General features: G+C 41.5%; 1 protein-coding gene across 1 annotated transcript in view; it reads left to right on the top strand.

Annotated features, from left to right (window-relative positions):
• Positions 1 to 24,008, top strand: part of LOC109895643 (mediator of RNA polymerase II transcription subunit 27) — a 97,401-nt gene that overhangs the window by 23,725 nt on the left and 49,668 nt on the right. Inside the window, exon 3 of the mRNA XM_020489514.2 lies at positions 16,324 to 16,454. Within this exon, the coding sequence (XP_020345103.1) occupies positions 16,324 to 16,454 (131 nt within the window). The remainder of the gene's footprint in view (positions 1 to 16,323; positions 16,455 to 24,008) is intronic.

Genomic DNA, 24,008 nt, shown 5'->3' with positions numbered 1-24,008 from the left:
ATTAAAACACATCGGGTGCATCTATATAGGGAAAAATACATGTTTAAACATTTCGACCAATGCATTAGTCAAAGGGAAAGCTTACTTTTGGTCAGGACAGCCCTAATCTCTATACAAAAAACTGTCCGACAGCTAGATCCATGATTCTTACAGGATTCAAGGTCAATGTCTTATTTAACTGATTAATGCTTAATATATGATATAATGACAACTGCCATACATGGAAAAAGTAATGTTTTATGTCATAACTTTGGACAAATCAATTAAGACCCCAACCAAGGGTTAAAGAGGTTTTAAATACATGTTTTAATTTTGTTGTGCTCCCGTTATATCTTAATGCGATTACATGATACAAATTGGCTGATTATGATCAAATATTTATCAACAGATGTATCAAGTTGTCCAGTGTAGGAAATTCTCACTGGTACCCTAGTTTATAGAAAGACCCATATCTACAAATGACCATATACACTGATTCTTAAAAGCAAAACTACCAAAACTATTGCTGATGGGGAACCTGAACAATCCAAATCAAATCTATTGTAAACCCCATTCAGCCGGTGAGTTGTTTCTCTCAACAGTGCATAGACAGCAAATGACATAGGTTGTCACTCAACTAATGAAGCCTAATATCACGCAAGCCATTTTAGTATTTGAATGCTGAAGGTTCCATGCAGATGTGCAAGATCAAGAACAGGGCCACCTACATCGTGTTAGTCAGCACGCAAAGCTGGGCACAGCGCTCGGTTTGACTAGGCTACTAAGATTGCCTGGGGGTTTTTCAGCACGCAAAATGACTTGAAGATCAATGACTGTCGACACCGTTGCATGCAGATCGAAGCTGAAGGAGAGGATGCATCGATTGTCACAAAAGATTAGGTATTTTCGGAAGCTAGAAACAATGTAACATGAGCAAAACATGTTTGTGAACTGTTGATTCGTAACATCTGAATTGATTTTCAGACCAATGCCCGCTACATTTGGATCGGTTTGGGGTCTGTGTACCGATGCACTTCCATCTTAGGCATCGTTCCCCGATTTAAAATGTTTATCTGTGAATTATTACGTCCCTAATGGTCAATCCTTGCATCCACCGTTCTGTCTATGAATTTAAGTGGTTACATTTCCCCCAGCCCCATCCCTCAGCTTTTTAAAGAAACAATGGCAGGGAGAACGCTTTGTTATTGTTCCATCTATGGATTGCCACTTTAAAGCCACGAGTGAGTGCTCATGTTGCATTTTAATTCAGGACTGTATGTTTCTTTTGGTCCATAAAGTAAGATGTTGTGTGTAAAAGAGCGAGAGATGCACAGTGGTTGATGAAGGGAGTGAGGTGTCTTTCTCTCTCTCTTTCCCCACCTCCCCCTCTCTCCAGTCTTGTTGTGTTTTCCCACACTCCCAGGCCACAGCCCTGGGGTGAAGCAGAGTTAGAGGGGGATTAGCTCTGTCTCCCGCACGCCTACAGAGGGTGCCCAGAGAGAAGGGCCGGGGCTCTGGTGCAGGAGTATCGACGCTCTCTGTGCACTTGGCCCAAGACTGCAGCGCTGACCCTTTCCTGCAGTCTCTATGTTAATGTAAACACAATCGATGAAAGTATTACCAGTTCCGCAAATGGAGATTCTGGAAGCACAGACCATGTCCATGAGACAAATACAGATATTCGAGCCACTTTATTCTCAGTTTGCACCCTACACAGTACAGAAGTTTGCCCAGTTGCGATTTGTGCACCAATGGTAGGCTATACCCAAGCTAGTGGTAAACCAAAGGCATAACCAAGGGTACATGATGCTTCTGAAATTGCCATTCTTCTCAGGTTCTTTTTCCTTTTTACATGAATTGCTTTCCAGGATATTCAAAAATAAGTCTCATTAAATGATACAGGTTGGTTTTGAAATACACCCATATTTCGAGACAGGATATATGCAAGAATGAGTAAAACATTTCATTTAAGGGAAACATGTTCAGCCCACGGCTCCTACTTGTCACTCACCACCATAGCCCAACCTTAGATGTGTTCTGTTTGAGAAAGCTCAAGGTCTACTTCGTCCTGCGGCCTATGTTTAGTTTAGCAGAAGTAAATATATATATATATATATATATATATTTAGAAATTGCTCTAATGAAAGGTGACCATGTAACTCACTTGGTAGCCTTTTTGCCTTGTCAAGTTATTTTTTGGCTTAAGCAAGGTGAATTGTATATTAGCCAACTTCTCTGACCTCCGTGTGTCTCTGTGTGAAAAAACTCACTCCTACACTGATGCATCATAAAAAATATATACAAAAATCCAAAATGCTTGTGACTTAGACTTTTTAGTGTCCAGGACCATAGGTTACATGCCAGGGGGAAAAAAAATATTGGTTTAACCTCTGGGATAGGGGGACGCAAATGTCCCACTTGGCCAATTGCCAGGGAAAATGCAGAGCGCCAGATTCAAATGAAATACGATAAAATTCAAACTGTCATGAAATCACAAATGCAAGATAGCAAATTAAAGCTACACTCGTTGTGAATCCAGGCAACATGTCAGATTTCAAAAATACTTTTCGGCGAAAGCATAAGAAGCTATTATCTGATGATAGCACAGCAGTTAAACAAAGAGAGTAGCATATTTCAAACATGCAGGCGCTACACAAAACGCAGAAATAAAATATAAAACATGCATTACCTTTGACGAGCTTCTTTTGTTGGCACCCCAATATGTCCCATAAACATCACAAATGGTCCTTTTGTTCGATTAATTCCGTCCATATATATCCAAAATGTCCATTTATTTTGCGCGTTTGATCCAGAAAAAAAACAGCTTCCAATTTGCACAAAGTCACTACAAAATATTTCAAAAGTGACCTGTAAACTCAAAACTTCAATAGTTTTGTAATACAACTTTAGGTATTTTTAAACGTTAATAATCGATCAAATTGAAGATGGGTCTATCTGTTTTCAATCGAGGACGAGGGGAAACTAAGTCTTGGCCAACTCTCAACAGCGTTACCCTTTTCCAGGATGGCCGTACTTCTTCATTGCACAAAGAAATAACCTCAACCAAATTCCAAAGACTGGTGACATCCAGTGGAAGCGTTAAGAACTGAAAACAAGTGCATAAGAAATATCATTTCCCAATGAGAACCCACTGAACAGACAGAGACCTCAAAAAAATATATAAAAAATCTGAACGGTTAGTGAAAATGCTGCCCCCTATACCTTAAGAAGTTAACTACATCAGTATTGACTGCTAAGTCATAATTGCCTGCTGAACTAGCGGAAACAGCAGATTCAGCCGCTCCCCACTACAGAACCACTACAACATTCTGGTTAATATTCCCGCCCCCCTCCACTTCAAGCACTACCTTGATTTGTCAGAAGAATCAGTGACACATAATTTTTGGGGAAATTTGACATGCACCAGGGTAAATCAATCTTTGTCAAAATAATCAGTGACACTGTGCTCTTCTTCACCAGAGACTTTTCACCTCTCAGATTCAGAAAGTGTTGCTGACTAATGTTAACATTTTTATGAAAAGTCTGTCACGAGAGATTCGGGTTGACCCTATATGGAAAATGATACACCATCAGCATTGCCAAAGTGGAAAATATACAGGAAAGTATCAACTAGAAAAGATGATTAGTTCACAAATCTCATAGTTTGCATTCAAGTTGAGATGTGTATACTGTAGCTAGAGAATATTGAGGAAAATGTAACTTTCGGGTAGAGGGGGAATTTCTTAAATGGATAACTCTTAATTCACTTCATCAGAATCCAATGGGATAAAAATCTCACTGATAACATCTGTCCAACCCCATGGTTATGCATACAGTATTAATCAGACAAAGACAGATGGCAAAACATTTGGTCTCCAGCTATCTGTTGTCCCTTTCAGAATTTCCTCAATAGATGCTAGTTTTTTCCCCCATACATCTTGATTTGTTTGTTTGGTTTTGTTAACCAACTGTGTCATCAGTGCCAACAATGAAATTCCCGGTGATTATGTACAACAGCTTTAGGAAGACTGATTAAGTAGAGCTCATACGGTTTGCAACGTTTTTATATACTTAATCTTGAAAGGATTGTGTCATTTTCATATTTTAATGAGCCAATTGCTTAGCCCAACTTACAGACAAAATTTATAGAAAACAAACTTAAGACTAGGGTTGGAGCGATGTCAATCTTTTTCCTATCGTGATTATGTACACATAAAACATTGTGATATACAATGCTATTGCCCCTATAAGCCACCCCCAAAATGATTTTATATATATATATATATATATATATAAAAATACAATAAATTAAAAACTAGGCTAAAACGACAGTTTGGCCAAAGCGCAAAATCGAATGCAACTGATGAAAGACATGGTTGAAAGCCTGTGCAGGCAAAATCTTTTCTAATATTCCTTTCTGGTGGAAGGGCTGAACAGGTTTATGTGGTATGTCTGTGTCTGCACATGCTGGAGCAATGACTGTCTGATGAAGAACTGGCTGTCTTACCGTAGTGAGCTAGGTTCTAGGTCTACATCATGGGCTGGACATAAACAGTCTAACATCTTCAGAACTGGATAGTAATTAGAGGTGGGCCGATTAATCGGCAGGGCCGATTTTTCACGTTTTTATAACAATCGGTAATCATCCTTTTTGGATGCGGATTATGGCCGATTACATTACAATCCACGAGGAAACTGCGTGGCAGGCTTGACCACCTGTTGCGCGAGTGCAGCGTCAAAAGGACCTTGTGGCTGCAAGGAGCCAAGGTAAGTTGCTAGCTAGCATTAAACTTATCTTATAAAAACCGATCTTCACATGATCACTAGTTAACTACACATGATTAATGATATTACTAGGCTAACTAGCTTGTCCTGCATTGCATATAATCAATGCGGTGCCTGTTAATTTATCATCGAATCACAGCCTACTTCAACTTTGCCAAACGGGTGATGATTTAACAAAAATTCACGAAAAAAGCACAATCGTTGCATGAATGTACCTAACCATAAACACCAGTGCCTTTCTTAAAATCAGTACACAGAAGTATATTTTTTAAAACCTGCATATTTAGTTAACATTGCCTGCCAACATTAATTTTAACTAGGGAACTTGCTTACAGTGAAAGCAGAGTCAGGGTATATGCAACAGTTTGGGCCGCCTGGCTCGTTCTTCCTAACAAGGACCGTAATTAATTTGACAGAATTGTGCATAATTATGACATGACATTGAAGGTTGTGCAATGTAACAGCAATATTTAGACTTAGGGATGCCACCCGTTAGATAAAATACAGAATAATTCCATATTTCACTAAAAGAATAAACGTTTTGTTTTCAAAATGATAGTTTCCGGATTTGATCATATTAATGATCTCAGGCTCTTATTTCTGTGTTTATTATAATATAATTAAGTCTAGGATTTGATAGAGCAGTCTGACTGAGCGGTGGTAGGCTTCTTAACTGGGAATATTGAAAAACTGGGAATATTAAACCACCAGCTTTCATATGTTCTGAGCAAGGAACCTAAAAGTTAGCTTTTTTACATGGCACATATTGCACTTCTACTTTCTTCTCCAACACTGTTTTTGCATTATTTAAACCAAATTGAACATGTTTAATTATTTATTTAAGACTAAATAGATTTTATTCATGAGGTAAAAAAAAAAGTGTTCATTGTTCATTCAGTATTGTCATTATTACAAATATATATATATAAAGTAGATATACTGGTGTGCAAAGGAGCAAAAAAAGAAAAACAATATCGGGATGAGGTAGATGGATGGGCTTTTTACAGATAGGTTATGTGCAGTGATTTGTGAGCTGCTCTGACAGATGGTGCTTGAAGTTAGTGAGGGAAATATGAGTATCCAGCTTCAGTGATTTTTGCAATTTGTTCCAGTCATTGGCAGCGGAGACCTGGAAGGAAAGGCGGCCAAAGGAGGAATAGGCTTTGGGGGTGACCAGTCAAATATACCTGCTGGAGCACGTGCTACGGGTGGGTGCTGCTATGGTGACCAGCGAGCTGAGAAAAGGGGGGACTTTACCTAGCAGTGTCTTGTAGATGACCTGGAGCCAGTGGCTTTGGCGACGAGTATGAAGCGAGGGCCAGCCAATGAGAGCATACAGGTCGCAGTGGTGGGTAGTATATGGGGCTTTGGTGACAAAACGGATGGCACTGTGATAGACTGCATCCAATTTGTTGAGTAGTGTTGCAGGCTATTTTGTAAATGATATCGCCGAAGTCGGTAGTCAGTTTTACAAGGGTATGTTTGGCAGCATGAGTGAAGGATGTTTTGTTGCGAGATAAGAAGACGATTCTAGATTTAATTTTGGATTGGAGATGCTTAATGTGAGTCTGGAAGGAGAGTTTACAGTCTAACCAGACACCTAGGTATTTGTAATTGTCCACATATTCTAAGTCCGAGTAGTGATGCTGGATGGGCGGGCAGGTGCGGGCAGCGATCGGTTGAAGCATTTAGTTTTACTTGCATTTAAGAGCAGTTGGAGGTCACGGAAGGAGTGTTGTGTGGCATTGAAGCTCGTCTGGAGGTTAGTTAGCACAGTGTCCAAAGAAGGGCCAGAAGTATACAGAATGGTGTCGTCTGCGTAGAGGTGGATCAGAGAATCACCAGCAGCAAGAGTGACATCATTGATCATTGACCATCATTGTCACGTTCTGACCTTAGTTCTTTGGTTATGTTTTTGTTTAGTATGGTCAGGACATGAGTTGGGTGGGTTGTCTATGTTCCTTTTTCTATGATTTGGGATTTCTGTGTTTGGTCTGGTATGGTTCTCAATCAGAGGCAGCTGTATATCGTTGTCCCTGATTGAGAACCATACTTAAGTAGCCTGGTTTCACTTTTGAGTTGTGGGTGATTATTTTTCGTGTCAGTGTTTTGTTCCACACGGAACTGTTTCGGTTTCGTTTTTTCACGTGGTCATTTATTGTTTTGTTCAGTGTTCATTATTCTTATAAAAAAACTAAGATGAACACTTACCACGCTGCGTATTGGTCCGATCCTTGCTACTCCTCCTCAGAAGAGGAAAGCCGTTACAATCGTCTGTCACATTACGATGTCATCACCATTGACGATGGCTGCCAATCATCATCGGTTGACAATGCTGTCGTAATATTGCCCAAACTTACTTAAGTCTAAATACCCCAATCACATTTCTTTACATTTTTTATATCTGTTGCGCTCTTCGTACGTGTTCATTTGTGCACAAAAAAAAACTGTTACCCAAGACTACCTCAACCGGTTGCCGTTGAAGGAGTAAAATTACTATTATTGTTCATCCTGAGTTTGAAATAGCTGAAATCCATAATGTGGCTAGGCTACTGATGTATAGTGAGTGTTAAGCTGTATCCTGCAGACTGCAGTGCTACATTTCCCCTCAACCCTCCCAGCCCTGTTTGCCTCCACAAGGTCACATTGCCAGCGGCAGTCCTACGCTCCCCACTTAAAAAGCAAAAACCCATACAGCTAATGAGTTCAGAGATTAAGGAGCCACAATTAGGGCTCAGACACACCAAGGATACTGACTGCTGAGAGGTACTTAGCACCTCTGCCCAGAGTGTCGGCAGTTAACCTTTTGTTGTTCACATAGCACATATCCACCACTGATCCAACAATCGCAATACTTCAGACCACAAGGTGGCAGTAAGCTTGTTTAGCTTGTGCCTGCTGTAGATGGCTAATGTTAGCTAACTAGCTAGTATGCTGTGCTAATGTTGCTGCTAGCTAGAATGTGGTAAGCCCTTGTTAATACTAGCCAGATGGCCACAACTAGATAAACATTTTTAAAAAACCTTTATTTAACAAGGCAAGTCAGTTAAGAACAAAATTAATTAAGAACAAATTTATTTACAATGATGGCCTACCCCTGCCAAACCCGGACGATGCTGGGCCAATTGTGCGCCTCCCTATGGGACTGCCAATCATGGCCGGATGTGATACAGCTTATGTGATAACTAGCATAGCTAGCAACATTATAATTAAATCACAATGGATATATTTTTTTATGTAGCAGCTGCCGATAGTCAATGGAGGAGCTCGCTAGCTATGTTGTGCTACTGGCAAATGGTGATCCAAACTTTAGCTAGCAAGAGAACTGGCTTTGGCAGGATGGGATAATTGAGAGTGATTTACATTATTTCTTCATCTTGCTAGATAACTAGCTTGTAAATGCATTTAGTGTTGTGTGCATTGTGCTGCACTTACCACTCCATTCGTTTCATATGAAGTGTATGTGTGACTGCCTTGTTAATTTAGCGAGCTAACTGCCAAACATACAAAAAAATAATAATTCAAGCACAACTCCTTAGCTAGATGTAATATTTGTAACGGCTCTCCTCTTCGTCTGATGATGAGGAATAGGAATCATCGGACCGACACGCAGCGTGGTAAGTGTTCATAGTAAATTTAATTAAATAAACTAAACACTGAATAACAAAACAACGAGCATGAACGACACGAAACAGTCATATAAGGTGAAAAACAGAATGCAACTACCCACAAACACAGGTGGGAACAGGCTACCTAAGTATGGTTCTCAATCAGAGACAACGATTGACAGCTGCCTCTGATTGGGAACCATACCAGGCCAAACACATAGAAATACAACACACAGAACAAAACAGAATGCCCACCCCATCTCACGCCCTGACCAAACCAAAATAGAGACATTAAAAAGGAACTAAGGTCAGGACGTGACAATATTGTTATGGTGTTATGGAGCTTTATTGTTTTAGTTAGAACAATTGTGATTAAAAGGGAAAAAGTGCTCTTTTTGTCCTTTTTATTTTCCAGGTCCCCCTGCTCTCTGATTGTTTTAAAGTCAAGTTGTTGGCCATTGCCAAGCATTGTGATTCTACAAGTAGAAAGGTTAATCTGCACCAGGTCGGTACGCAGCAGGTACATCTTTTGTAGTAGCAAGAGAAGGAATGGCCTCCTACAGTGCTAAGTACCTACTGGCAGACATATTTCTCAGTGTGTCTGACCTCTTAGTCCTACCTTTCTGTAAATTGGTCCGATAGCAAATTACACATTGATGTTATCGATCTCAAAAAATCCCTCTCTAGACTTTACACCATTCACTTGCATTTAATTCAATTAGTGAAAAGGTTCACATCTTGCATCTTGCACATCTTGTACTGCTGCATTGAAATTCAATTCAGCATATCGTTTTATGCATTAGAATGCAACCTCACTTGCTGATGGTAAAAAACCTTGTGTAATAACTTGCCTTGTGTACAACATATTTCTCTCCTAATGTCATTACTATTGCCAGTATCTTTCTCTGTGAACTAGTCTGATTGTTTTGTTCTCTGCACAATCCCAATATTCCATCAGCAGGTTGTAAGTCTTAATCATCTGTTGAACAAGGCTGTCAAGTCAGACAAATGGCGGGGCTCAGCCCCTTACCCATGTTAGGACCAGAGAGCAGAAAGCTCGCCTCCACATACCACAGCTCTGCCCTGCCGGTAATGATGGAGCACATATCTGCAAGATTGCTGCAAAAGGCCCAACTAATAGGCTGGTCACTCTGAAAGATCTGGACTGCGAGGGGGAGGGAGAATCAACTTTTAAAAAGCAGCGACCTTTTGAAAATATGCTGCTCAGAGAAAAGATGTTTGATGTTCGAACTTTGCTGGCTTGGATCCCTTATTAGTTCTCAGACAAGGGACTATAAAGCTTAGAGAACAAGTCGCCTGTGTTTGCTTTCGCCTGCTAATTCCTTATTAAAAAAGTTCAGGACGGCAGGGGACCTTTTGATAACAGATTCCTAATATTTTGTTTTCTGAATACCACACATTCATCTGTAACTGCTCATGTCTGATGTTTTCAGAAAGACCCTTTCGCCTTGGATTTATTATTATTTTCAATGTGTTTTACTCCTACGACTAGCCTACAAGTTGCGTTGAACTCGTGGACATGAGGATTTTCAGTCAATCTTCTTTTAGAAAGAATGTTTCAATCTTTCACAGCACACTTTGTCAATTGCATTTGCCAGTACCTATTGCATTTTCCAGTGCCTGTTGCATTTGCCAGTGCCTGTTGCCTCACCAATTTGCACGGCCCTGTTATTTCTGAGAACCAAGTGCTACCTTTGTTAAAATTCCTCTATGCTGTAAGTACGAATCTCCATTTCAGTTTTTATGAGTAAAACATTTTAATGATTTAAATTTTTTTTAAATAATAAAGGAAAATGTGTTCACAGCCATTCTGGCAGCGGTCATTGGCAGTTAGGCTCTTATTAAAACGCGGCTGCGCTGTCACACCGCTGCGTCTCCTTGTTCAATCACAGCCAGTAGAAACTTGTTTAAACCCAAATTAGTTTCCTGGGAGGAATATGACCGATCTTATTTGCAGTTTCAGATTACCCTGATTTATGAGAAATACGTCCCAGAAAAAAAGCCTTCAACCTGAAACTCTGTGGCTGATATTTAAAGATGAATTAAACCTATGACAGCAGTACAACTGCTTGTCTACAACTCTCTCGCGGTGCATGTTGTCTTCTGCATTTCCTCTTCCTTCACTGCTCCCTTGTCGCTGCCTCTTGGAAGCTACCAACCAAGGACATTTCCAATGCCAGGCATATGAAGGACACAAAGCCTGCTTGATTTATCTGACTGTATTCATACTGTATCGTCACTGTCCAGTGATGAAGAAGTGAATGGCAAAATCCAGAAGCAATAGTGAGTTGTATAAAAACCACTACAGTGAGAAGACCTCATCGTAGAGGTGGAGGTTTTTCATCGGGCCTTTAATCTGGCATCTAGGCTACGACTTCAAAGAGACGCATGAAGATGTATGAGATTGGATGAGCTATTTATCATTGTCTGTTTTTGTCAGTCCAAAGTTAAACTCAAGTCAACTATTTTCAGATTAGCTGCATGTAACATCTGTTTTATACAATCAACATAAATAATCCGTCTTCAGAATTAATCCTCTTAGAGCTGGGAGATATTTTATGGTGGATACCGTCTAAAGGTATTTTGATACCGTGCTAAATCAAATTGGACTACTTCACTGTCAGTTGTGTTGTGCAAAACAATCAGAAGAGAGAATTCCCATTTATATCCACTTAGAATTCATTTGTTGCCATCCTATGGTCATGTGCTACTCATAAAACATGAAGAACTTATATTATTCTGAAACATAAAATACCATCAAACACTGCCGTACCTCCAAAAATAAAAAATACATTTTTATTTTGTCCATATCACCCAGCCCGAGCCCCTCTAATTCCCTGCTTTTTGTGTTTTGACATGATCAACATTTGTTCCAATCTAAAATTTGAATGAAAGTGTTTCCCCAGACTTACTTTGATGCTCCCATTAGTTCTATAGTTAAACATCTTTGGCTGTCCAGTCCCATTATGCTCGGTGGGGAGGAGTTGGAGGGAGTTGTGGAGGTAGGGGACCTGGACAGGCACGGAAACAGCTGGCTCTTATTGAATGGAATGGGAAGCAGGAGACTATAGCTGGTGTAAGAGCTGAATGGGGATAATGCCAGGTTGTGTTCACACGCCCCCCTGCTGTTCCCACTCTCTTCCATGTGAGGCTTTTGGGATTGTTATGTAACTTCACTGAAAAAAGGGAAGAGAGGCTGTCAAACAGTTAGAAAAATACATGTTTTTTTGCCCCCTTTTGAAGATGCTCACAGTTTTATTCAGTATTATCTTCTGTGCCTCTGTGAAAGAATTCCCAAACAATATTGTGAAGTGGGATCAGAGCCAGTAGTATTGAATATTGCGTAGGCCTTACAGTATGTTGCTGCCGAGGGGGGTTTGGGTAGTTTCTAGAGGCCCTCTTGGCCACAGAGACAAACGTTTGCTGTTTTAAAAGGAATTTCTTGCAGTTCTACACATTTAGCTATGGGGCAGATGGAACATGTTACAGTTTTAAAGCATTTTACAGTTTTAAAATATAGATGCAACATGTCAAGTATTGGTCCCATTTTTCATCAGGTGAAATAAAAGGTCTCAGAAAATTTCCATACTCACAAAAAGCTTATTTTGTTGAAATGTTGTGCATAAATTTGTTTACATTCCTGTTAGTGAGCATTTCTCCTTTGCCAAGATAATCCATCGACTTGACAGGTGTGGCATATCAAGAAGCTGATTAAACAGCATGATCATTACGCAGGTGCACAAGAAAGAATTTGGCAGTACGTCCAACCGGGCACACGACCACATGCAACCACACCAACCCAGGACTTCCATATCCGGCTTCTTCACCTGCGCCACCCAGACAGCTGATGAAACTGTTGGTTTTCACAAACTGTCGGAAACCATCTGTGTGCTCGTTGTCCTCACCAGGGTCTTGACCTGACTGCAGTTCGGCGTCGTAATCCGACGTCGGTGGGTAAATGCTCACTTTCAATGACCAAGTGTGCTCTTCACAAATTAATCCCAGTTTCAACTGTACCGGGCAGATGGCAGACAGTGTGAATGGCATTGTGTGGGCGAGCGGCTTGCTGATGTCAACGTTGTGAACAGATTGCCCCGTGATGGGGTTATTGTATGGGCAGGCATAAGCTACGGACAATAAACACAATTGCAATTTGAATGCACAGAGATACCGTGACGAGATCCTGAGGCCCATTGTCATGCCTTTCATCACCTCATGTTTCAGCATGATAATGCACGGCCTCATGTCACAAGGATCTGTAAACAATTCCTGGAAGCTGCAAATGTCCCAATTCTTCCATGGCCTGCATACACACCATATCATGTTTGAGCATGCTCTCGATCAACGTGTGCGACAGCGCGTACCAGTTCCCGCCAATGTCCAGAAACGTTGCGCAGCCATTCAGGGGGAGTGGGACAACATTCCACATACCACAATCAACAGCCTGCTAAACTCTGTACAAAGGAAATGTTGCACTGCATGAGGTAAATGGTGGTCCACTGGTTTTCTGATCCACGCCCCTACCTTTTATTTTAGAGCTATCTGTGACCAACAAATGCATATCTGTATTCCCAGTGATGTGAAATCAATAGATTAGGGTCTAATTAATGTATTTCAATTGACTGAATTCCTTATGAACTATAACACCAGTCTCAACGTCATCAGTGAAGAGGCGACTCCGGGATGCTGGCCTAGGCAGAGTTGCAAAGAAAAAACCATGTCTCAAACTGGCCAATAAAAGATGAAGATGGGCAAACAAACACAGACATTGGACAGAGGAACTCTACCTAGAAGGCCAGCATCCTGAAGTCGCCTCTTCACTGTTGACGTTGAGACTGGTGTTTTGCGGGTACTATTTAATGAAGCTGCCAGTTGAGGACTTGTGAGGCATCTGTTTCTCAAACTAGACACTCTAATGTACTTGTCCTCTTGCTCAGTTGTGCACCGGGGCCTCCCACTCCTCTTTCTATTCTGGTTAGAGCCAGAATAGAATTAATAAGCAATGAGAAACGACAGTCCATCATTACTTTAAGACATGATGATCAGTCAATCCGGAAAATTTCAAGGACTTTGACATTTCTTCAAGTGCAGTCGCAAATACCATCAAGCGCTATGATGAAACTGGCACTCATGACAACCGCCACAGGAAAGGAAAACCCAGAGTTACCTCTGCTGCAGAGGATAAGTTCATTAGAGTTTCCAGCCTCAGAAATTGCAGCCCAAATTAAATGCTTCACAGGGTTCAAGTAACAGATACATCTCAACATCAACTGTTCAGAGGAGACTTTGTGAATCAGGCATTCATGGTATAATTGCTGCAAAGACACCACTACTAAAGGACAGCAATCAGAAGAAGAGACTTGCTTGTGCCAAGAAACATGAGCAATGGACATAAGACCGGTGAACATCTGCCATGCCTTTATGAGACGCAGAGTAGGCGAGCGGATAATCTCCGCATTTGTGGTTCCCACCATGTAGCATGGAGGAGTTGATGTGGGGGTGCTTTGCTGGTGACACTGGCTGTGATTTATTTAGAATTCAAGGTACACTTAACCAACATGTCTAACACAGCATTCTGCAGCAATACGCCATCCCAACTGGTTTGCACTTAGTCCCACTATCATTTGTTTTTCAATAGGGCAGTGATGCAACACACCGCCAGGCTGTGTAAGGGCTATTTGACCAAGAAGGAGAGTGATGAGTGCTGCATCAGATGACCTGGCCTCCACAATCACCCGACCTCCACCCAATTGAGATGGTTTGGGGTGAGTTGGACCGCAGAGTGAAGGAAATGCCGCCAACAAGTGCTCAGCATATGTGGGAACTCCTTCAAGACTGATGGAAAAGCATTCCAGGTGAAGCTGGTTGAGAGAATGCCAAGAGTGTGCAAAACTGTCATCAAGGCAAAGAGTGGCTACTTTCAAGAATCCTAAATATATTTTGATTTGTTTGAACACTTTTTTGGTCACTACATGATTCCATGTGTGTTATTTCATAGTTTTGATGTCTTCACTATTATTCTATAATGTATAAAATAGTACAAATAAAGAAAAACCCTTGATTGAGTAGGTTTGTGCTGCTAAATGCACGTAGGGGAAGCACTCAGCTACATCGGACATATGGCCTAAAGCAACACTATTTTCTCTGCAGCTTTGTTGTTTTGTTTATTTATTTCTATCCAGTGTGTTTAGCATTCAGGTTGGGCTTCCCTGGGCACCAGTCCAGCAGCACTGGGCTGCTTCACGATCTAGGCCTTACAAACTAGCCTCATTAGCCACGAAGAGTAGGCTTGGTCAATTAAAATAAATCCCAGTTAGCACAGCTGCTTTGGTCAGCCAAATTTAGCTAGGGGAGCACTGTGTAGTCTGCCTCTCGCCTAGTGAACGGCGCTCTGTAGCCGCACATCTTGACTAATTATTTCAAGAGGAGGAATATTTTAATAGCAATTAATGAGCTGCGGGATTATGTGAGCCCCAATTTAAGTGCTCTGTCTGTGCATGAGCGCTATGAAGAATCTCCAAAGAAGTGAAGTACTGGATGACTGGCGGAATCAGTCCAGATGAGACCTGCCACCGGTTTGCACTGCAGTCTGGGGAGAGCCTTGGGAATGGTCCTAGGTAGTCCTCTAGTTGTTGATTTGGTTTCTTACTCTCCTTTTGTGGTAACACTTTATGGCAATACCAGTATACTGCATATGATGCAGTATACTGGTATTAAAACTTGTCATAAGTATGGTTTTATCAAATCTGCTATTTTCAAACTTTTTATACATTGACTAATAAAATATTTTTATAGATGCTTATAACATTATGGTAATGCATTATACTAAATTCTTACCAAATTACTAGTGTTTATCAGGCTTGTATAACAGCAGTTTTATAAATCCAGATGTTACATCTACTTTTTGAGTTTTTATATTTTGAATTTCAAATAGAGGGATTTCTGGTCCCTTTAGGATTTTCTGTCACATTTGATACCAGTCATTGGGCTGTATGACTGACGCTGATTGAAACACCTGTGTCTTCTGCATAGCTTCCGTCTCTTTCACGACGTTTCATCAGAAGGGGAGCAGAGCTGCCGACAGGCTTCTGCCGCTTCCACATCAAAGTGAGAGCTGCTTTACTTGCCATGCATCGCTCCCAAACTAACGACAGGAGGAGAGGGGGAGGCAGAGTGGGCAGGAGCGGAGGATATAGTTGGGCTACAAAACCAAATATTTCTCCTTTTAAGTGAGCAGAGTGTTGTCAGGCTTGCGATTTAGCTTTGGGAAAACAGTCGGCTACAATGTCTCAATTAAACTTGATGATGACTTTTATTTTTTCTTATTTTTCTCTACTCTGTTGCCAATAATGTTTTCTTGTGAATTTTTCGATTTTGTGTGGGCTGCTCGAGGCTAGAACAGAGGACACATTATAATACATGGTGTTACTGGTAGTGCAGCTTTCAAGTTTTCACGTTTCGGTTAACTCAAGGTCAGATTTCCACCTTCATTAACTTTCATCTGACGCCTGTCACATTACTGTCACATAGTTGGCCTTGGAGCTGTGTTTTAAGTGTCTCAAGGTTTAGTGATGAAAACAGACCCAGACTAGGTCAGCTGTTGGATATTCTCCATGTATGCTTGATGTGATGTGGTTTAGAGCTGCCTGGCTGCGCAGGATGATCTCCACCCTGTAATAGTGATAGTGTCGTCTGAAATGGCCTGTCCTTCTCACCACTAATAGGCTGCACACGGTAGACACACAGCCTACCACGTGGTTCCAATTGGATCTGTGAGTCAGAGCATGGGGCTTGCAACACCACAGAGTTGTGGGCTTGATTCCAGCCAATTAGATACTGTCTTCACTAATGCCTAATGTTTCCTTTTAGGCCTAGTTATTGTACTAACACATGGCATGTTTTTTGTTTGTTCTTTTCTCTCCCCATTTAGTTACAATACCATGCTGGCTTGGCATCCAGTCTTCTCAACCAGCAGTCACTCAAGCGCTCAGCTAACCAAATGGGGGCATCAGCCAAGAGAAGACCCAAAGTCCAGCCCAGTACCCTGGTGCTGCCACCACAGTGAGTACAGCTCCTCTTCATCCTGCTCACACATTTCCCTGATAGTTGGGAAAGAAGTGACTGAAAGATGAATAATCTCACTCCAATTTTTTTTCCTTCAGTTTATTGTTGTCATAGTCCCGAGGGATCAGATAATGGTAGTAAAGTGGTGCATTGTCTTATTTTGTTTTCTTGGGCCGTAGACCTCTTGCTTTGATATGAGAGTGGGGGAAGGGCATGCAGAAAGTCTGGATGGATGGACTGAGGGATGACATCCCCAGTGGGTGAAGGAAAGAGAACAGCGTGGTCCCCAGCTGGCATAGCTGCTACACAATCTGAAATACATTGTGTGTTGGGCTCTTATGGATAGTGTGGCATCAGTGTGGCATTGTAGCCTGGTCTTAGAAATGTCCCACCTTTTTTCATAAATGTTTGTCAGTGTGCCTTTTGAAAGACATGGGCTACTCTTTTCATAATGTTATTTTACAGTGCAAGTTATTGTGCGACTTTTATATAATTTAATGTCCTTCGGGTAGATGAGGTTTGTAGAATGTGTGGAAAAGGCACCTGGTGCACTGTTCTGTTCACCCTCACACCCCTTGTCAATAAAGAAAGATCCTCACAAAATGTCAGATTCACTGGGTTTGGGTGACATTTTCCCCCATATTTCCCATCTGGCATTTTATAGGTTTTTGGCATGGGAGGTAGGGCCGGCGTCGCTCAGTAAAGTGTCTGCACTCTGGATGTAAAAGGAAATATCAATAGTGGAGAACAGGGAAGGCACGGCTGTCACTGTAAATCTTCCCAGGAGCAGCTTCTCACTGGTCGGTTTCCTGCGTTGTGCAGGAGGGGTGACTCTGGGCTTTGGGGAACTCTAATGGCTCCGTACAGCACAGGAAGAGAGCGAGGTGAAGAGCGGAGCAAGGTGAAGCCAACCAGCGGCTCCTCTGTCAAACGTCATTGTCCTGATGAATTTGCCGTTTCTAAAAGGAGCACCCAGCGCATGAATTATGCAGCACAACCTTCATGCGAGGTGGCTTTTAAGTTTTTTTTGCATCCACCCTCATTGCATTGCCAGCTGTTTTCGTCCTGCGTTCTCCTATATGTACAGAAATGCCCCAGAAAGTGCACAGTGTAATTATGGTATAACAAATAAATGTTGTGGTCGTAAATGAATATAGATGATATGATATTGGGTTTATGCAGACACTTTAGCTACCAAGTAGTCAAGTCCTGAGTAGACACATTTCTGTTGGAGAGTAGATCAATGGCAGGCTATTAGAGATTGGCATATTTGATTGTTCAAGTCGAATCTGCTTTGTCAGCCTTGAAAATGATCTTGGTATAGGTATGGAGATACCAGGTTAGTCCGACACTAGACACGTAATAGGTTTGTTATTCAGGAGTCGTGATCTAAGACTGGATGCTGAAGAGATTAACAGATAATAGAAGACATCGGACTGCTAACTAGCAGGCATCATGCTAAGACATTGATGGTGATGTGGCTTTGGCATCAACGTTTTTTTTCAACAGATGAATACAGTATGGAAAGGGTCAGGAGTTTTGGGACACTTTTTGAGGCACTGTGTTTTTTCAGTTATTTCCAGCGTGATCCACTTGGGTTTTCTGCTGGTAGAAAATCCTAGGAAATGTTCTGTAACTGACACAAGCTGTCTCCAATCAATCAATGTCTGGTTGTTCATGTGTTTTGTGGGGGGACCGCCTAAGCCATGGGATGCGTAGCTCTGCGGATCTTAAGTGAAGTGGCAATATTCTATTAGTCTGAATTTGCCGAAACAGTTAATGGTCAGAACACTATCAATTAGGAATATCGCTAACAACAACCGAATACATTTTGGGGGAATTGCATACCTACAGTAGGAAAGAGGAGAATACCTTTCTAATGATGTCAATTTGATTTCTCAACTCCTAATATCACACAAATTACACTCATTGGAGCCGCTTACGCTCACTGGAGTATCTGACCCGCGACTAGACTACCAGTGCGGCAAGTGCTGCTGGTAAGCTTTCTTGACTTGGACATGCAGTTGCAGTGAGAAGTTTGGACAGACCTACTCATTCAAGGGTTTTTCTTTATTTTTACTATTTTCTACATTGTCGAATATTAGTGACATCAAAACTATGAAATAACACACATGGAATCATGTAGTGACCAAAAAAGTTTTAAAACAAATCAAAATATATTTTAGATTCTTCAAAGTAGTCACCCTTTGCCTTGATGACAGCTTTGCACACTCTTGGCATTCTCTCTCTCAACCAGCTTCACCCAGGGCAAGAAAAAGTTGACTACCCCTGCTCTATATGGAGTCATGCTGAATGTAATCAGCTAAACTGGCAAGTTTTGACTGACTCTTGTCATGCATAAACCAACCTCCCTTAGACAGCTAGCCCCCATATCTGGATTAATACTGTCCTAAGTGGTTAACACATTTAGGTTAATCATGCATCTCTTTGAGCTGCTGCTTTGTTTATCCAGAGATGCAGTGACCAAATTAGAGCAGTTGTGCTCTCTATTGTTAAAAGCAAAGACCAGACAAATTGATGACCACTAAGTTTGATAGCTAATCCGACTAACTGATATAAAATTATTTCTTGCTTTGGGAGGGTACTACTATAATAATATGGGGATATTGCCTGTGCTTCTGGAAAGTCACCAGGAAACTTTGCGCGGTGCAAGGTCACTTTGGAGTGACTCATGCTGGGTGTGTCGTCTGTTGGCCAACGGCGATCAGTTCGTCACTCCAGGGACACAGGCCTTTGTCCTTGGAGCATCGATTCAAAGTGGCGTTGTCAGCTTGGGCCTGCCCATTCCCATCAACAGAGAGGCTAAGCAGATCTATTAGGAGCAAGCCTGGAATTTGTGATTTTAGGGGCAAGGCCATTTGGCCTTCAAGAGGTGCCCAATCTGCCAGAGAGCCAAGGCCATCTGCTAGGGCACCAAGGCCATTAAACCAAAATAACAAATTAAATGTATTTTAAAAACGTATGTGTATGTAAATGTACATGAATAATTTGCCTACATGTCAAAGTGTAGGTGATAGACTATGCGTATTGGCTACAGCATCTCATGTCCACACCGATGCTGACATGAGAGGCACCGGACAATATAGCCAAAGTTTAATGAGACTTTTATTTACATATACTGTATATAGGCTAAACGCCAGTCATGTTTGATAAATACAATGTAGTATAATTAATATTAACGCCTAAATGCTTGATTGTGTCAACATACTTGAGGCACTGTTTGTTCCAATAAGAGAGAAATGACAGTGCTTGTTGTGTACTGCAACATCACCCACATTGCAATTTGAGCAGAGGCCGTCATCATTTTTAAACCATTTAACCATAAACATAATTGTTTAAAACCTGGATGTTTTTTATTTTAGGAGGCATGTCTTACCTCGTTTCAAAGTAGCCTAGCCAAATTCCGACCATAGGAATGTTGAGTTATTTTCTAATCACTTCCTCAAATGCCATTTGAAAAAGTATTTCTCTCATGTTGTATTCATTTTCAAATCAACTTTCTTTCGTTGTCCAGCAGCCAAAGACACAATCTTAGTCATATTAACAACCCATGCTAGTTGTTGCATCTTTAGATCTTCCCTCTTTCTACATTTCTAAAGGATATTTTCCTCTGTGTCCCATGAAACCGCTCACATTGGCAGTGCGCTTTTACAAACGATGATGTTTTCTCGCTAATTGCATTTTGTAACATTTGCATGTATAGCCTACTGCTGTGTGTGCATTGCTGTGCTTATAATGTGAATAAATAATAGTTTATCAGCATTTTAAGCTAAACGTCCTGATTTTGTTGTATCAGCGTCATTGCTTTAAATATATATATATATGTGCAGTGGTTGTATGAATGTGGGATCTATCGGCCCACAACTGTCCCAGAGTCTGTCAGGAATATTTATTTCTCACACAGAACGACAAGCTGACCAATAGAATAGGTCAACTGTTGTACTATGGGAGATAGTAGATTGGCATAAGCTAGTGATTTTACTGTTTGTTACTCATCTTGTTGGCTGAGGAAAAGTAAACGTGGACAGTTCAGTGTGTGCCTCGGAATTCAATAAGAAGGATGCGCGCTGTTGCATCCCCGATGTGTCCGGTCTTCACTTGTACTTTGGAGCTGCGATGCCTGTGAGAACGACCCAATCACGTGACTGGCATTGGCTAATAAGAATTTCAATACTCTATCTGAGAGAGCTGTGTGAGTGAGAGCTGCTTCGGAGCACACCGAATGGCAACTTGGAGAAGTGAATTATAATTATTATATTCAGCCCAAGGGCACACTGGCCACTTTGGCCGCAAGGCATTGCTCTTTTTATTTTAGGGGGCATTACAGCCACAGAAGGGGGGGGCGTCGATGCCGCCTGGGAAATTGGCGGCCTGATTAGGAGCCATCTCCACTGCACTTCTCTCTTAGGTCTGGCCCTGTCACAAGCATCACACAAACTCACAGGCCCCACTCACATATTAACATGGGAGGTGGAACATTTCCCAAACACATGTAGAAGCCATTTTTCACATTGGTCTCTGAATGTAACATCCCGTTGTAACTGGGGTGATAAAATCCTAATGGTAGGACTGTGACCGTCATGGAATTTCCGGTTATTTGTCAGGCGTATGACCACGGTCACCATTATAATAGTTTTTAATAGAAAGGGGAAAAAAGTCCCCCATTCTCTCTTCTCCGCTTCTAACTGCATGTTCTGCTGCAGACGTTGGGTTGAATGGGGAACGTTTTATCACGTTGTAAAGAATCAATTTCATTGTGGAAAATGACTCAACTGCAATTGTCATCTTTTGTAATGCCGGGCCATCCCATCTTCAGTCAGTTATTCGTTCCACAACACAACATTCTAAAACTGGCTAGTTTTTCCTCTTAACTCGTCTGTCATTATATTGGCTGTTAAATGTAAACCAGGCTTACTTTTTGCTGCTTTTGGGTAAGCTTGTCAAAGTTGATTTAAAAAGTTATCTTTTTGGCTCAGTAGTCTAAGGTACTGCAACGCAGTGCTAGCTGTGCCACTAGAGATCCTGGTTCAAATCCAGGCTCTGTCGTAGCCGGCCGCGACCGGGTGACCCATGGAGCGGCGCACATTTGGTCCAGCGTCGTCCGGATTAGGGGAGGGTTTGGCCGACCGGGATGTCCTTGTCCCATCGTGCGGGCCGGGCACATGCATGCTGACACGGTCGCAAGGTGTACTGTGTTTCCTCCGGCACATTGGTGCGGCTGGCTTCCGGGTTAAGCAGGCATTGTATCAAGAAGCAGTGTGGCTTGGCTGGGTTGTGTTTCGGAGGACGCACGGCTCTCGACCTTCGCCTCTCCCGAGTCCGTATGGGAGTTGCAGCGATGGGACTGTAGCTACCACAAATAATTTCATATGCAAACATTTAAATTGAACAACAATTCCATGTGAATCCGATAACTCTGATGTGTATACTTTCCACTGCAGGGTTTGTCATCTTCTCATTGATGAGAATGTCTCAGATGACAAACGAACTGACATCATATTCATTAAGTTCCACCGCATATGTTCAATTGGTCGGATTACCAGAATAAAGTTCATTTGCCCCCCACCTTCTGATGTTCCCAGAATCTCTATATTAACCAAGGTGTTTGCAAATGTAACATCAGTAGGGTAGAGAGAGGAAAAAGGGGGGAAGAGGTATTTATGACTGTCATAAACCTACCCCCAGGCCAACGTCATGACAACGGACTTGATCAGACACCGTCCACTTCTTTTTTAATTCAGGTGATATTTGGATATATTTGTCATGCAGATTATACTATAACAATTCATAAATGTTTGAATTAGTGAATTAAGGCCTAGTCATTGGCATGCAGACGCTTGTTTGGCTCTGGGCATCCTGTTTCCGGTGCTGCATTGCGACACAGTAGAGTTGAGGAGGATGAAATTTCAGTCATCAGTGATCCCTGATTAGACTGAACAGCAAGTCAGACGGCTCTGATTTATCAGTATTCATCTCAGTGAGCCATGCAGTCACAAGCGAGGGAATATCTGACCACTCCTCATAATCAACTGCAACGTTTGCAGGTGTAAGAGAAATGTTAGGCTCCATCCCCAAACACTCTGGCAAGCTGATACCAGTCTGTCAGTTGTTGTTTGTCATCTCTCTTTGTTATAATTCGCCGTCATGAAACAGCGCTAGATCCGATTTGTCTTGGTACTCGCAGATCACTTTTCAAAGACTTTTTGACGGTTTTCACCGGCTCAGCGGCTCCTAATGGTAATCTGGAGCATTCACATTCAAGACACTCTTCACAGTGGATTCTTAAACTATGTAACATAACTTCCCTTTATGTCTATATTTCCTTAGAGTGTTCATTAACTTTGCATTTAAATTACAAGGTTAATACAAAGAAGCCCAAATGACTTGTAGATATTCTAAAGGGAAATTTCACTCACTTTTGCTGTTTTAAAAACAGTTTTTTGCTATTTTTGCAATTAGTCCACTGTTGATACAATACCAGCATGTTTTGCATGTCACCAGTCAAGTTCTCATATGATGCAAAACACATCATCATGATGTGGCCAATGACACTTTGCTTCTTAAGTTCAATATCTTGACCCTGACTGCATGTGCTGGAATTGAAATATAATTATTAGAACAGGCATCCCCATTCAAGTCAATGATGGCATAATGGGTTGACTGGCGGCCATTGCGAGGTGTACCTATAGGAGCAAAGCAGGAAGTAAAATACGACGGTCCCGTTTTATCAGCTTGTGTGGCTTACCACTTCACGGCTAGGCCGTTGTTGCTCCTAGACTTTTCCACTTCCCAATTACAGCACCTACAGTTGACCGGGGCAGCTCTAGCAGGGCATACATTTGACGAGCTGGCTTGTTGGAAAGGTGGCATGTTGAAAGTCACTGAGCTCTTCAGTAAGGTCATTCTATTGTCCATGTTTGTCTATGGAGATTGCATGGGAGTGTGCTCGATTTTATACACCTGTCAGCAATGGGTGTGGCTGAAATAGCCAAATCCACTCATCCACTCAAACTTTTGTATATATAGTGTACGTGAAAAAATATGTGCTGTGATTTGTTGATTCAACTCAAATGACATTACAAAAAAATACATTCCATTGCATGAGCCACATCAGTTAACATCATTTGAATTATCATTCTACATTACCATGGAAATGATTGCATCACAATACCAGGCAGCCATTGCGAGTATAATCATGAGTTTATCAGTCAAATTAGCAGAGTTAGAGGTTCCAACCATGGAGTTAGGAATTAGAATGGACATGAACCCAATTAGTAATTATAATCGCCAGTTGCCCATCCCTGATGTACATTTAACCAGTTCCAAAAGCCCAAACTACGGTTCACAATGCTCCCACATATGGAAATTGAGCCTGCGAGAAGAGCTATTTGGCTTCAGGCTATTTGACGTGGGACACTGTGTCCAAGTAGGTACAAGTAGCTATATGTGTGGAAAACATTTCATCACAAGTAAGACATTTAACTTGTTTAGTCTGTTTGAAACTCCGCTCATTACTTGTAGCTGTATAGT

The sequence above is a fragment of the Oncorhynchus kisutch genome, linkage group LG8 (assembly GCF_002021735.2).
Source record: "Oncorhynchus kisutch isolate 150728-3 linkage group LG8, Okis_V2, whole genome shotgun sequence".
NCBI lineage: Eukaryota > Metazoa > Chordata > Actinopteri > Salmoniformes > Salmonidae > Oncorhynchus > Oncorhynchus kisutch.
The sequence above is the reverse complement of the archived record's forward strand: the minus strand, read 5'-3'. Positions and strand labels throughout refer to the sequence as shown.